Here is a 16,620-nt window from a genome sequence, read left to right as displayed (position 1 = left end):
AAACCAACACAGTGATGCTGGTGATGCATGTTACTGTGACCATTATGTATAACAAGTTTCTTCTATTCATAGATGCCACCTACGTCACTTAGAAACAGACCGTCGCCATATGCACGACTGATCTCGCCCAGTATGGCCACCCACACTGCCCATTTGAATGAGAAAGACAGACAGAGATATCTTGAGAAAATGTCTATTTTAGGCACCGATCCTTATTTGTTACCCCCAGTTTTCTTTTGTCCCTTATTATCTGCCCTAATTGGCTTTCCATGACAGAGCTATAAACATTTATCTTGTGCATAACCCCACCCCATACAGTGGGGATAGCTTGAAAGCTTTGGATGCTTATCAATATGCTGTGGCTAGTGTAGAGTGTGTCAAATCTGGGTATGGAGAATAATACAAGGTTAAATACCGGACCATGCATGCGACACTGTCTTAGTCAGAGTTAGCAGGGGGTGCATTGCATTTATATCAAATGGAAAACAAGGCCTGCCATGAAATGCTCTCCCCCTGCATACGTTTCTTCCCTTCTACCCCAGCATCATGTACATTTAATAGCATGCATTTAATACCAATACATGTGTATGTATAGGTTGGACAGGTCTGAAAACAGAATAGTCCAAAGTAGGTGGGGGGGATTCGTTTTTATTTTTTTCATTGACTTAGACAATAAGAGTAATATTTCCTATTTAAAAAAGGATTTGATGGTGCCAACATTTATTTTGATGTTGATACATTGAGGTAATACTTATTTTGTAAGCTGTAGGCATGAAAACCTTTGGTCCGTTTCCAGGACTGCTGATATTCTGGATCAGAAGGCTATCGTTTTCGATCTGTCTGAGTAGCTCACCCTATGCGCAAGGTGGAACCCCCCCCCCCCCCCCCCCCCCCCCCCCCCCCCCATCCTGGGAAAATTTGGATTGTCCCCCCCAATAAATCACTGTAAACATAAGGACATTTCAATAATATTAATTTAGTAATATACATTTAACATATTACAATGTAGGCTATGTGTTACAGCAGTAATGTTGGTGTCCCCCTCAGGAATTGCTCTTGAGAAAATGTAATATAATTGTCCCCTCCAAAATTGATAGCAGATTTGCCACTGCACACAGGCTAACTGCATTAAAACGCATGACTTTGAACCAAATACATTAGTGTGAAGAGCCATGTGAAATACTTTCAACCTGCTAAACAAAATACATTTCTTTTGGTAATCATAGTTGGGGTATATTTCCTCAGAATGCGACGTCTTGGAGCAAAATTGTTGGTATGCAATCGTTACTATACGTTTTGAATTAGGGGTTTAAGGATTTTGTTGTTGAAAATAACATGTTATTTACACAGATAACTGACATTCTTCTCTTGAATTCCAAAGAAAGTATAATGTGAGACATCTGTCTCCCCTCCGTTTGGTTGCAATATCAATACTTTTTTATTCCAAAAGTGGTTCGCGCGCGTTCCCGCGCGTTCCCGCGAGGGGGTGGCTCTCAAGGAAGCAGTGCACCTGATGGCACAACACCTGTCCATGGTTATCCTATGACTAGGTGGCGCTGTTAGGTAAAACTTAGGTAGAACTTAAGTCCTGAAACTACAGCCTCTCCGGCTCTGCACGTGCTACTCGGAAATTCAGGGCCCGTGTTCTCAGTGTAAGAGACTGGTGTATAGATTAAACGTATTCCACATTATGATCACTTTAACTAAAATATAAACAACCACCTGAACAAGACAATGCTCACGAAAAACTATTCAACACACTCGATTATATTTACATTCAGCTCAACCAAGCAACAAGAGAAAACTTCATGATTTCGCGCACGCGCAAGGAAGGGGAATAGGATAAATCAATTCTCCGGAAAACCGGGGAATTAACAATCTGGAATTAAATTGTTTCAGTTGTTATTAGATATTGTGATGAGTAACTATATTGCATTGTTTACAGACAGATATTTGAGTAAACGTATAGTTATTGCCTATAACATTACACATCCTCTCACCCCCCTCCCCCAAAATGCACAGGATTGCATATATGACACCCCCCAGATGTGTCTACAATGGTTGAGTCGTGAGAGCGCGAAAGTCAAGACTTTTGATTCTTTAGTAGGAGCACTGAACAACAACTGAACAAGGCGATAACTGGTATGCCTGAGCATGCTAAGAAATGTCTGTGGTGTATGTAATTGTGGTATGTAGGTAATAACTAAAGGGCAAGTTAGTGTTTATTGGCCCTACAGCAACATGCTTCTACGTGTATGTATACATTAGCTATGATAGTAAACTGTAGTAGCTAGCTAACCAGTAACATATACGTAGCCTAACTAATCGGAGCTTCATGATTCTATTTCTGAATACAGTACAGTACGAGCCAAGTAAAGAAATATGAATCCCATTCTGGACGCGGACGAAGAGCAACATGAAAGAATTGAGGACACGGCAGTACACTTCAGAGGATGTATGAAGGATGCTCTGTAAGCCCTAACCCGAACAGTGTTTTTAGCGATAGAATTGTGTTTTTACTGCAGGGTGTGGGTGCTCCTTAGCCTACCATACGAAGTTATGACAAGCGCCAGCCAGCACATTTAACAATGTCGAATCGGGCTCCTGATGCATTGACTTGATTGTAAAATACCTTACATTTACATTGTCATTTAGCAGACGCTCTTATCCAGAGAGACTTTCAGTAACGGGGAAATTCTCCCCGAGTCAAGTAGGGTGAAGTGCTTTGCCCAAGGACACAACGTAATTTTAGCACGGCCGGGAATCGAACCGGCAATAGCCCCATTCCATAACTGCTCAGCCATCTGACCCCCTTAAATGCAATCAGTATGAAATAACCTCAAGATTTAACAGAAATGTTTAATTGTTGACATGCATACAATCCCTCTTTAGCACACACACACACACATGTATTTGCATGTATTTTGTATTTTTGGTCTTTCACTTATCATAAATGTATAAATGTATTTTATCTCCAATCTGCAGGGTGATGTTAACCGGTCAGAAGACAGATGGTCAGGGTGAAACTATGAAGCCCACAAATGAAGATCTGAAACGTGAAATAAAGGAGATGGAGGATGATCTTATTAGACAGACCAAAATGAATGGAATCGCACTGACTGGTTGTCATGTGAAGACAGTTGAAAAAAGTAATGATACTCATGCCCTCTCTCAATGCAATGATCTCTTATTGATCTCCAATGTGTGTCATTAAAGCAGCCCATGAGGTTTGGCTTAGTTTTTCACATTGTTATAGCGTATGTGTGCTATAACAATAGCCAATTAGGTTTTGATTTGATTCATCTTATTTATTACGCTCATGTAATATCGTTTGTACAGTTATCCCATTATATTCCATTTCAAGGTGGCACCAAAATAGTTCAACAGCACAGGCTCACAGGCCATTGCTCCACGTTGGCCTTCCAGGTTGAGTTTGAACTTACTGATGTGAAGGTGAATATTTTGCTGTATTATAATGTATAGTTTTTGGACTTAACAGTAACTAAACTGTCAATTCGATCCTTTTGACAGTTTGCTTAGAGTCTGTATTTTTAACACAAGGGGGTGGTAGAGAACGAGGTATATGTGAAAGACAATCTGTTTAGCAGGTTTTATTATTTTTTACAAACCCACAATCAAAACTTCTTAAAACGATTGTTGGTGATGTTATATCCTATATATCCTAATGATCCTGAAAAATGTCAATTGCATAGCGTAAAGGCAGTCATAGAAATGTTCTGCAATGTTATAATGTATTTAACACATATATATGTGTGTATACATCTTATTTCTTTCAGACCTTTTGTAGAATATTTCCATAAGCAGCAATGTTGTATTCCTGTTCTTTTTCATTTTGTGATATGACATGGTGCCAAACAGCATGTGAGCACAATACAGTTTCATCTGCTGACTTTGATCTTTTAAAGGAAGATGGAGGTTTTATGAGGAGCATCACAGACCTCAATATTGTGATGGATGGCAATGAGTTCACAGACTTCAGCGCTTTTGTCTCTGGGTAAGACAAATTGAAAATTTTCATTTTTGAATTTTGGATTAAATGACATGTTGACTACATTGACTAATGCTAAAACAATCCTTAACAAGTGTTATCCTATTCACACCTTAAAATTCAGTTTCACATTCAAATAACCATAATTCTCATTGATTGATTGCAATAAGTCATGCATCTCTTTGAAATGCTATCATAAACAGTTTAGTGCGACATCTAGAGGATATTGCTTTAAAAAGACAAACCTTAAAAGAAGAAATTGGGGGGGATGAAACATTGTTTGTCTTTTGGCTGAATGAAATGTTGGCATTGTGTGGCAGATCATTTGTCCAGTGGTGAAAAAGTAGCTATAGAAGCCATATTCATGAATCGATTTACCATATTCCAGAATCAAAGTGAGGATAAGTTTATGAGCAGATGTTTAGTCTGTGCTTTTCAGTCTACTACAGTGAATATATCAACTTTGATAGGCACATTTCAACAGACTGTCTTCAAACTAAGGGCCTGTTTTTTAACAGCTCTACTGACTTTCACATCTGTAAAATCAGGTGTTCAACACATAAAAGTTTCATTGACCCAATGTTTCACAAATATGGATGTCTTGTGTCTTTACAGCTATTAAAGTTAACAGCAGTAGTCTTTCGATAGGAACCTCTTGTAATCAAAGTGCTAGTGTGGACCATGAATGACCATCCCCATGGTGTTATGTAATTTAAACAATATGATAAGGGTATAGTATAATTTCCTTTTTTATTTGGTAAATGTTTTTAACCGTTATTTGACCTCAAAGCCAAACCCCAGCTTCTCCATCACTCTTAAATCAATTGACACGGAAGTAAACAAAATATAGAAATATGACGTTGATCAGGGGGAGATTTGAAAGGCCTTTTTGCTTCAGCTTAACCAACTTGCTGAATTTCAGACCCACATCTGGATTGCATCGCCTGGTCTGAGATTTTGTCCTGGCACACGAGAGGCGGAAAAATACTGGAGATAATGATTCTGACACAAGTCTGAGTAGTCTGTGTATATATATTTTTTTTTTTTATGTCTGGGGCAGAACAATTGTATAATCATTAGGGTACGTTCAAATACCTCTTCTTGCTAGAGTGTCTCATGTAGTGTCTCACTGCTTACTCTTGTAATTTTGCAACTTTGAGTCTAATATACATTAACTCAAGATGAGATTTTAAGGGAATGGACCATAATTAATTGTTAGAAGAATGATCTGTATCAGATCAGATACATGTATTAACACACTTTCCAGATCCAGCTGCAGAGGAGTTGGCTATGGTGACACCACACATGCGTGAAATCAAGCTTGTCTATTGTGAAATCTGCTTGTATTATAAATGGGGTATTTTAAAGTCAGATATGCTATCTAGCATTATTATGCTATTGATTCGGTTTTCCAGTCATACAGAAAGCCCGGACTTCATTAGACGTTGTCTATTGAAGATGGTTTTTTAGTCTATGGCTGTAGTTAATATGTACTTGGGCAAAGGGCCCACAATGCTTTGTCTGTTCCACTGTTTTCGAGGGACTTGCCATTTTTCCATCGGGACTTTATGGCATCTTACTTTCAAAGACAGAAGTCTCCACCACATCAGTGGAAACTTCATACTACTGCTGAACTGCCCTAGGCCCTCAAAATCAGCGGAAAGTTTTGTATTGAATTTCACATAAATTCAATAAAGGACTGGATCATAGAGAAATGGGGGGGTGCTTTGGTTGTAATGCACAGTGTATTGTAGTCCTTATCAAACACCCCAACCGTGTTAATTCTTGTTGCATGGGCTTTACTCAGAGTATAGGTTCTAATGAGCAGTAAAGGGACACTTAATTGATGGGTTGAGACAGATAACTGTTTCCTGTGTTGTTACAATGGTCTTATTTTTATTGCAGAGCGGAGCGAAATAAGAACCTACTCCTGTTTTTCCGGACCCTCAGGAGGTTTTCTGAGAGGTGTGAAGACAGACATAGAACATTCCAGCACTTTCAGGTAGGACCATGATGGTAATTTTGACTAGTGTCTAGATGGGAATTTCTGGGGGACTGCGACTTGAAATTAAAAACTGCAAAGCAATATGGAAACCATTCTGCTGTTTACTTGGAGTATGTAGCGATTGTGGCTGCCAAGTTGGCGGGAGCAAAGGAATAATATTAACCCACATTTTCCATACTTGCATTTGTGCTCAACCTTATATATATGCCTCACTTGCAGTTTATGGAATGTTATTTTGTGGAGTGTAAATCAGCTGTGTGACCAGCTCAAAAGTCCTGAATACAATAATGGAAGTAAACAGAATAAAAACAGATGAAGACCTTTAATTAAAAAAAGATTTTATTAAAATATTCTAAAAACATAGCCATGTTACATATGTTTTTCCTGTACAGCGTTGATTTATTCACACAAGTAATGATTTGAAATAAATTCACTAGGTATGACTGAAAGTTAAGACTGCTAAAAAGAACACTTGTCATTGCTCCATAATAAAGCCAACATATCTGGAGGAATAACTTTCACATTAGTATATTTCATAATACATTGGTCTTCTTTTCCAAAAGCTTTGCCTTAGCATTTTAAGGGTGTCATTTCATATGCAGAAGCAATATTCAATGAAACAGTTCTATCATTTGTTGTATCAAGACCAGTCTAAATGGACAGAATCAAGAGTGTGAGAGAAAGACAACTTGCTTAAACTCACAAATGAACTCTTGCCACTTGCGTACATGAGTTAACTTCTCACCATCCATGCGTTTTGGCGTTTTCTCAGGATACTCTTAAGAGATGCACTATTCGGAATCTCTTTAAGTTTCTTTTGTCATCCATAACAAATGGCTGCTCAATGGTATTTTCCAATAGGCAGTGACTTTAGGCAGGTGAAGCTGTTTGGGTACTTGGCCAGTATGACTGGGTTACCATCCATTCTCACTTCATTCAAGTTGGATCTGATGTAATAGGTGTCATTACCCTTGCAGAAGCTGTCAGCACTAACTATGGTGATGTTGTTATTCTTAAAGAAATAAGACAAGATGTTAGAGTTAGTTATCTTGTAAGTTGCACTGAAAAGTGCAGTCGCTCAGAAGAGGACTGAGATGATTTGAACTAAAGTACATTACTGACTCTCAGTCAGCACCCTGAGATTCACTGGATCATTTCATTGTGAGTTAGAAGTATAACTACATAAATATATGTATTGTCTGGTCATGCTTTGATATATTTAGACGTGTCTGACTCACCTGCAGATGAATTGTACGCACACTCTCTGGGATCTGGGGGATTGCCTCTAGGATATTGTCAGCAAGGAATAGATTGACCAGTTGGGTGAGTTTCTGTCGGAGACAAAAGGGCCGATGTTTGCATACAAAACGGCATCGTAAAATGTAATTGTAATTGCATCAATGCAGTAATGGAGTCTTCTAAGCCATACCTTAAAGGCAGTTGCTTTGACACCTTTGGTGCCAAGTTGATTGAAATTGGCATTGAAGGAGGTAAGTTTGGAGGGAAGCATTGGAAGTTTAACAAGCCTGTTCTCAGCCAATGAGAGCTCCTCGAGCATTGCCAGTTTTGAAAAGGCTCCATCTTCAATATCGGATATCATGTTTCCAGTCAAGTCGATTCTTCTCAGAGTGACTGAAATTGGCAAGGGTTTTTATGTATTTACTGCATTTTCTTTATATTTCTATATCAAGCTGACATCACGTTTATAGCACTGATTTGTAGTCAACATAAATCTATGGCATAATCTTTCACATTAATATTGTGTGTGATGGGTGTGTGGATTGATTTTGTGTGTGATGAGGTCGCCAAAATGTCACTACCTAAAATTGTCTGTGTCTGAAGAAGGATGTGACATGTTTTTGTAAAAAAAAAATATATATATAGATATTTCTGTCTTGACAAGGAGAAGCGCAATAGTTTGACTCACCAGTGTCTGCAAAATCTTTTGCAGTGATCTTTTTGATCTTGTTATAGCGAGCATAGAAGTAGGCTGTCTCCTTAGGCAAGGTGGGCACTGCGGTCATATCTGGGACAACCTCTTCACAGTACACCGAGCCAGTCAGGCACACACAGAGAAGGCAGGTCGGAAGCTCTGAAACAAAAGAAAAAGGATTGCATAGCTTTAAATGCTGGATTCAATTGCATGTGCTGTGAAATGAGACACAGACCAGATAGTTAGCCAGCTTGTTAGCTCATTTTGTGGCTGCAGCAGGCATTGTGCACCGTCTGTTAAGTGTTTGGATTTGAGTATCAGACTAATTGCTTTGTTTCTTTTGGAATGTGTGATTATGATAACTAGTGCTATCACTAACCTAACTGTTGCTCCGTCGACACAGCCACATTGTCTGTGCTTCCATTTGACTGACTGCCTGGCAGGTGAGTAACTCAGTTTCAGAAGTGACCAGGAAAATGAGCAATGAGGGTGCACCTATCTGAAAAGGTGGGCCTAACCCTAACCTGGTTATAAGTCAATGAGGTCCACCGTTATCTCCTAGGGTGCATTATTTTATTTAAAGGGCGCATGGATGGGCACAATTTACCGGCTTCTCTTTAATCTACAAAAGTGTTTGAACTGCTGTTTTGACCTAAATCACAAACACCTGGTTTTTCAACCCAGGCTGACAGAAAGCACACACAAACACAGTTCGAGTGCATGACAGCTTCCAATTACAGCTCTTGTAGGAGCAGCATGTGGCCATTAAAAAGAAGTGTTGTGGTGCCCCACACAGAGACAGTAAATCAGTCCTGCAGAGCCAGATGGAGAAGCAGTGAGCAGTTGCAGGGGAGATGCATTGACAGGAACCCTTAACGTATAAATGGCCCAGTCTAGCACAGTGTTTATTATGAAAAAAAACACTGCTACAGTTATTATAAAGCACATTATTGTGCCTGTTGAAAATCTGCAGTTGATTTTGTTGTCGGTTGAGCACTGAAACCAAAGCGCCTGGCCACCAAAGATGGCTGTTGGTAATGAGCTCACCATACTTTGCAGACCCTTTGTGGGAATGTTTGGTCTATTGACACAGTGTCTCTGTTCTGGAGAGAAAAATCTGCTGTACCAGAGGCATCCTCCTCAGCTGGGGGGGGGGCAGAGTCATCTGGGGCGTCGGCAGGCTGGAAAAGCATGCTGGAATCTTGGTCCACACTGAGGGCTGTCTCTCTCTAGAGGGAGTGAAGACACTATTGAAGGGTGTGAAAAGACAGACATTCTGACCTAACCCAGAATCATTGTTCAACAAACTCCTGATGTGTTTGAATTGTTCAGTATTTCTGTATCCTCTATTCGCCCTGGCTCTTATTCGTTTTTTGAGAGCGTGGACATTCAGGTCATATTTTACAATAGCTATGAACATAATTAGCTGTATGTTATGCATTGGTCTCATGAGCCTTCCAAAAAGGTTAGAGGAATGTGTGAATCTTCTCAGGTGTTTGATGAATAGTTTTCTCCGGCCCTGAGCCCTGAGCTTTGACCCCTTAACAAGCAGAGAGCTGCTGTTTGGATGGACATTTTCCAGGCTTTCCAACCTCCCCTGGAGCCCAGTGGAAGCTTGCGTCTGCTGACTAATCACTCTACATGTTGTGTTTTGAGCCAACTCCTCCAGTCAACCACTGGTGGAATAGATTATCCAGGAATTATGACTTTGTTTGACATGGAACACCAATAAGTGGTGTTTATGAGATCAGTGTGGTTTGATGGTATTACATTTATTTATTGATAAGGACGAGTGAATTTTAGTTTGACCATATAACAAAAGTTGTAGTGGTAATTGTTGGCTAGTATTATTTTAATTGGCCAATATAAATTAGTTATTCAGTATAATCTTAAACAGTAGTTACTGATGTATAATACTGAACAAATGAACAAATCATAATTGTTAAAGAAATAGTGTACTCATGTCAAATATTTTTTACTAAGTTTTAAGTAAGTCTTTATGCAGCATTAAGATTTGATCAAAATGTTCTTTGCAATAAGTAGTACGATAATACTGTCCTTTACTGAATAACATTAGTCTACTGGATTAAATGTAACAATTCTGAGACCTATAGGCGAAATATTATTAAAAAATCATCCAAAAGTAACACAACATGTGGTATCCAAATAGGATAAAATAATTTGTACGTGTGTATTATAAAATTAAAATTATATATTGAAATTGGTTAGAAAATATAGATTTACCTTAGACCTTGGTTGCAATTTCACTTCTTCATTGAACAGTACATTCCCCTGATTGGTAATAACTGAGTCCTGCCTTAGTTGTGAATTCCTGGAAAATTGTTTTCCTGATGAAGAGGCAAGCCATGGCACAAATATAACAGTGAAAAACAGCCATTTCAATATGGTCATCTTGTCACAGTCACTGTGATGGGTTCACTGTTATATTAAAGTGTAAGTTTGCAGTTCAAGCTACAGTAAGACTTTTCCCAGTGCCTGTGCGTAAAATGGGATCTGTCAAATCAGTATTTAAAGCCTGCTCTAGTAGCTTCCAGGGGATTCTTAAGCAACAGTTTATGGACCAGACTTTAACCCTTTCTTCACCATCCAGTTTGATAACCCGGCCCAGCTCCTGCTGCACATATTGGCAGCTTCTGTGATGTGGAGAAAAATAAGCCTTATTAAAATGTTCAGAGAGCAGAAAGCAATAAGAAAGCTTCATCACTTTTACTGTGCACAGGCTGATGACCTCATTCAGTTAATTTGGTGTAATGTATGGTCTGCTTTTCTGGTTTAACCTGGAATTCATTACTTATCTTTAAGATATTTTTAAGCAACTTTTTCTTCACTTTCCCTGTCAACACGCGTTAATGATAATGTGTGAATAAATCCCTAATGGATCAAAGTATTTATCATATTGTGATGTTGTGGGGGTGTGTATTTTAATCTATCCTTTAGAGAATAAGTTCACCTTGTCTCTCAAAGTAGTGAAAGGATTTTTACAAAAGTGGAATGCACTTGTAAAACACATTTTCATTGCTATTTCATATCCTTCTACACAACATTCTTCTTGGTTTAGAGATTACCCACATTAGAATGATCCTAAGATTTTACTGATAACATTCAAATATAAAAATGTTGCGTCAACTACTGTATATCACTTGACTACTATATCGTGATTGTTTCTCATTGATCAGAGGACAACTGGTTTATAATAAGAGCACGTATTAATAGATCTTCATCTTAACGTCCCACCACAAGAAAACATACCTTCTTAGTCCCTTATTTTAAAGCCTCCCTATGAAACCGCCCCTCCCACTCCCCCATCCCCAGTGTGTTTTGGAGTAGAAAATGTATGCACGTTTTGGTGATTACTGACTATTTTGGCCTTTAGCTAAGACCTCATTCCCAGGCTTACTGCAAGTGTTAGATGAAATATGATTACATGAAAGTTGGTACAGAGAAAGGATGACCAAGAAGAACCAGGAATACTTTGTCATTAAAGAGGAATCTACAAATGGCCTCAAAAGTAATAAGTAATGTTAAGTCATTTCACAAATCATAAATGCATGAATTTATGTATGTGTTTTTATACATAGTGATTAAGTTTATAGACTTAGTCAAGAATAGTTGAGTAACGTAATCATCACGTTTGCCTTGAAAAAGAGTCAGTTTTGAGAATTTTTCAGCTGGGGTAAGTAGGAAGAACGAGCTCTTGCCTTTTTTATTGTCATCAGACATGGTCGAATAAAAGAGAAATACACAAAAACAGAACACCCTCTGTAAACAATAAGTGAAGTCTAAAAGCAAAACATTTTCTAAATAGAAAACATGTGACTGTCTTCCCCATTGCACCTCAGACAAGAGGAAAAGAGGCCCCACAAATAAACATTCAAGGAATGGAAACAAGTGGACTGAAACTGACTACTATAAGTACAGGTGTGTTAGCAATTATGAGGACCTGTAAAAATGTTCTATGCTGGGAAATGTGCCAACAACTGGAAAATGTTTCTTCTCATTTCTGTCGTACAATTTCTCTGTCAGGGTGGTATTTTACAGCATGACAAGCTCAAAACATATAGTGTGTTAAACCAAACCATGTTGTCCAGAGATACTGCACAAGTTCCCTTGCGCAAGACTGGGGAATAATCATTCACACATTTGAGGTACACAATGAGTAGAAGAAAGATTTGTCTTAATTCATATTTAAAAAAACATCACTCCCAGACACTGAAAGGATGACTAGTTGAGCTATCATGGGATGCAACTTTAAAAAGTAAGCTCTGAAGCGAAGAGGCTTTCCAAAGTTCTCTGACAAGTGTGCTCAATCCTTTGCCCCCTCCTACTACACTTCAGTTACTGTAGTCAGACATCGTTGTCCAAGTCTTGGCCACCACAGAGTGTGCTGAGCAGCCCGCAGTTAGGCAGGTGATTGCAGGACAATCAAAATGTTCAGCACATTCATGGGTCGAATATCAGCCTTGGAATTCTTCAGGCTGGCCATAAAGAACCCTCATTTTCTCAAGATGTGTAAACACAGCCATTAGCCTTCCAAAGGAGAGTAAACATTATTACTTTGAGATGTTGATTTATTTTGATAACTGGAATTTCATTTATTTGTACAGACCGTTCCAGTCTAAACTAAACAGACTAAACTGTAGTCAAGTTTACCATTCCAAGGCGGTATTTTTGTCTACGCAGAGATTATGTGAAAGACCGCACCTGGCTAGGTACAGCTGTGTGGTTCTCAAAACATCTTGTGGTTCTCACCTTTCACTTTATATGTAACAGTGCAAAAATTGTTGCTTAGATATGTGTTTAGTTGACAAAGATGAAATCCGACTGGAGCCGTAAAACATGTAAAATATGATTTAGTGTGTGATGAAACACATTCTTCATATACAGTATTACAGTAATATTACAGTGTGCATAAATGGATCACACATAGTTTTAGTTAGTTAAAGTGTCAGACGGTACAAAACAACTCACAAGTAAACATTATAAACTTTGTTTTTGTGGGATGATTGTACTGAACCTTTTCCACTGCATAGCTTGGTTTAATGCTGGCAAGCAGCCCTAGAATGTGGTCTGGGATTTAAAGGAAGATTTGATTGTTAAAACAGAAGAGATTTCGCTTCTATGAGAGTCCACAAACTGTAGAGATAGTAGTTTTAAAGAGAATAGGCATTCATTTGTTAGCTGCTTTTATCCAACGTGTGACAAACGGGGAGATTCGAAGTTGCAATGTTGTGGTCTGCACTCAAATATGTAACCACTGAGCTATTACCCATGCATGTCAGGTGGATTTGCAAGATCATAACCATGCAAAAATCCATCAATCTGTTTGTGTCCGAACCACAGTGTCCTATGAAGAACTACTGGCAACTACAGGTGTGGTTGAAGTTAGCCTGTGATAGACCGATGGTTCATCCAGTCGCCTGCCAAGTATCTTTTTGAAAGTGCCTGCCCTTTTCCAAACACAACTTCCCAGATGGATATGTGTAACAAACATCAGTCATGATGTCAGGTTACTGAACTATACCTATCCCCTATTCAATTTTGTGTATGGAAAAACCACAATGTTTCGCTTGAGTCCGTCAGTCTGCAGACTGCCCCAGGAATGGTAAAGAAGAGATGTCCCTCCAGGGACATCTGCTGCACAGATGCGGATGCACATTGGAAGGCGTGGATTGACACTGTTGTTATAGGCAAATGTTGGTTTGCCGAAAGGCTTTGCATGCTATGCAGGCCGTTTTCCTCAAATGTTAGGTCTGCTACATTGTCCTTACAGAGATCTAGAGATGTAATGTCAGCCAGGCCTTGCATTGTGTCCTCCAGTGCTTGAGGCCTGTCTAATAAATCTAGCAATATTTGTTTTCCGGTGTGGTTTCTTGTTTCTATCCCTTTTTGTTTTACAATACAGCTGAAGCAACTTTGGATATGATTATTATTATAATCTTTTTTATAAAGAACTACTATCCAAAGATGAAGACATTGTAAAGATGACATATGGATGGTTAAATATTCCATAGCTCACCAGTACTGTGGGAGCTGCTTTGGATGATTCAAACTTCATATTGGCTCACTGGCTCTGGGCATCTTTGCCAAAGCATCTTTGGCACAGCTCCGTGCCCGGCATAAATTAGCTAAGAAGCCATAGGTAGTATTGAGGGACTGCTATGTAGTGAATCAAACATGTCACAATATTTAGACTATGTTAGAAGTCATGTGTCTCGAGCTTTGTCATTAATCAAAAACTGTCCTATTTGACAATGCCTATAGCTTGGAATTTTAAATGACTTACACGCCTAGGACATATTCTACAGTGAAATATCATATGAATATCCTTGTTAGCTGACTTTAAATACATTTTAATCACTGATGTCTGAAGGTTAGCCTGCTGAGCTATATTATTGTCTGTGGTATCTAGATGCTTTATTCAGATGTCTATAGGAATGCTCAAGTCATTATGTGTTTTTGGTTAGATGAAGGGTGGTTTACCATATTTTCCCTTTGCAAATGAATTGACCATGATTTGTGATCTCTTAATCCTCTTAATTTAACCTGGCTTAATATTTTATGAGTTTTGCGTATAAAAAAAAAAGAATGCTCAGTAGTCCTTCGTCTCACTTCTCCGCCTTTGTCTCACCTCAACCTGTCGATCATCCTGTCTTTTCTCACTAACTCTTGTCTTACTTTATCTTTATTTTCCTCTCTTTCTCTCTGTGGGAGACGACCACAAAGCAGCCATTCAGCAGCAGCCCCAGTCCCAGTTAGTAGACAGAAACACGTCCCAGACATGGAGCCAGTAGGGGATCCCTTCAGCCTGACTAATGTGCTCCTGGGACAGCCTGGGGAAATAATGCTGCAATGGTTTTTCTCAGGACTTCACTCTCACTTAGAGGTGTGTGCGTGTGTGCGTGCGTGTGTGCGTGCTAGTCAGCATGCTGTTTGTTCTATATGCTGTCCTATGTGAATTTTCTGGTCGCCCAGCCATTTTGTGCATGGTAGTTGCCTGACTGGGGGGCTTGTTCAGTGTGGTGTGAATACATGGTAGCCGTTAGAATTGAGTCAACATAAATGATTAACATATAAGGGATTAAGGGGAGATTTGCTTTGGCTATTAAAAAAACAGTTTTAAACATAATTGAAATGATTTGCCTTGTAATACATTGGTTTATGATTGAGTTACTTTTTAGATGGTGAGCAAAACACAAATTCCCCCTTATTTGCTAATCATTCGTTTAATGGGCATAGTAGTGAAAGAATCTGTTTAAATTGGTAAAAAGCTGCCTCTTTCTGCACCGTTTCTGCCTGCCTTTAGGATGGTAACAGATGGTTTGTCATGGGCCATATCCAGTGTTGTTTTGAAGCTGTGTTGGCCAGACAGACCCCTTACCATTAGTATGTCAGTAGTCTGATTTATTAGTGCAGTTACACCTCAAATGACTGCTTGTGTGCCCTGAGAGACACGTTTATGGATGCTTGTCAGTCACAGCTGAATCACAAGAGTCAATGACTGGAACCCTTGCTCAAATCTTCAACCGCTGCCACATTTCTTACCCAGGTAGTTCAGTTTTTGTGTGTCATCATCCGGCCTGTCTAATGATATGTCCATTGTTTTATTACATGGTTGGCTGTTGACCATTGAGACAAAACATGTTCTGTCAAACTGTGTTTGTTGACTAATAAAACATATGTTCACTTTATTTAGCGTTACAAAGTAATAATGGGGGAAAAAACTATTATATGTAATGAGTGTTTTTATTACCCTCAGTTCTCTCATGCAGGTTCAGTCTAGTGGAAAGTATACACAAGTTAAATAGAATGCTTACAGGACACTTGTTTCTGCTTTTTTACTCAAGTTGGAGTGTATTGACTGTACCAAGCCAGCTAGGAACCCATATCCACAGAAATGGACTACTCTCTAGACACGTTAGGCTACTTCATTGAGCTCGGATGAAAAATACTGTTAAACTTTGGACCGCTCGATCCTTTTCACAAAGAATTGTGGTATATGCTTGGCTTGGCTCGGTCAGACACAGGGAACCATCTTTGATTTAGCTTGGATCTCTTCAAACGTCTGGCATTTCCAACCATGTTCATCATTGTCACTCGGGGCCTGCTAGGCAAAACTAAACTATGAGACTACTGATGAGAATGTATTTCAAGTATATAATGTTTTTTTCTATTACAGTTTTAGGCTATGTTGACAAGGACATATAAAGTAATTGATGGAAGGATAGATTGGCAGTTTTTCTCAATTTGTTTTGTTTCAATTGAAGACACTATAGTGGCTTGTTTCTTATCAACAAAAAGAGATGGTCCTATATGTTAAGCAGTGCATATTTCAGAGATTTAGGACGTAATTCCATTCTTGTAAAACCACTTTTTGACCTATGTGACAGTGATGTGACTTTTTACCTTTACCTATAAATAATAGGGGCCATGCAAAATGTTGCCGTCTTCCCAAATTGATTTAGCAGATCTAGCTTCAAGATCAGCCCTGTTGGTTCTACCTGGCCTGCCGGCCTTGTAGTGTGTGAGCCGCCAGCATCCCTGTGTGTCCTGTCCTACTTCACAGGTGCTAGCTGGGGCCGCGGGGACCCAGAGGAGGGAAATGGTCCGAACCTGTTGTTAGTTTTTCGAGAGAAAAAGCTGTCGGTATGTGAG

General features: G+C 39.1%; 2 protein-coding genes across 4 annotated transcripts in view; one reads left to right on the top strand and one right to left on the bottom strand.

Moving 5' to 3' along the window:
• Positions 1-2,022: 2,022 nt before the first annotated feature.
• The window catches only part of LOC124471772 (centromere protein P), a 30,115-nt gene continuing 15,517 nt past the window's right edge, over positions 2,023-16,620 (top strand). The window contains exons 1-6 of one of the 3 annotated variants that reach the window (XM_047026375.1): positions 2,023-2,142; positions 2,358-2,471; positions 2,986-3,149; positions 3,365-3,453; positions 3,927-4,015; positions 5,915-6,011. In XM_047026375.1, coding sequence (XP_046882331.1) covers positions 2,383-2,471; positions 2,986-3,149; positions 3,365-3,453; positions 3,927-4,015; positions 5,915-6,011 — 528 coding nt within the window. In that variant the 5' untranslated portion in view covers positions 2,023-2,142; positions 2,358-2,382. Of the gene's footprint in view, positions 2,254-2,357; positions 2,472-2,985; positions 3,150-3,364; positions 3,454-3,926; positions 4,016-5,914; positions 6,012-16,620 lie in introns of all 3 variants that reach the window. The other 2 variants (XM_047026374.1, XM_047026376.1) reach the window with 2 other exon arrangements.
• ogna (osteoglycin, paralog a) lies at positions 6,336-10,557 on the bottom strand. The gene is made up of 6 exons (XM_047026373.1): positions 10,192-10,557; positions 9,074-9,176; positions 7,942-8,106; positions 7,444-7,646; positions 7,253-7,345; positions 6,336-7,026 (listed from the first exon to the last, which is right to left on the bottom strand). Exons 1-6 carry the CDS (start codon positions 10,357-10,359, stop codon positions 6,856-6,858), a joined length of 903 nt encoding a protein of 300 aa, XP_046882329.1. The 5' UTR covers positions 10,360-10,557; the 3' UTR covers positions 6,336-6,855.

The sequence above is a fragment of the Hypomesus transpacificus genome, chromosome 9 (genome assembly GCF_021917145.1).
Source record: "Hypomesus transpacificus isolate Combined female chromosome 9, fHypTra1, whole genome shotgun sequence".
Taxonomy (NCBI): Eukaryota; Metazoa; Chordata; class Actinopteri; order Osmeriformes; family Osmeridae; genus Hypomesus; species Hypomesus transpacificus.
This window is presented reverse-complemented; position numbering and strand designations above follow the sequence as displayed.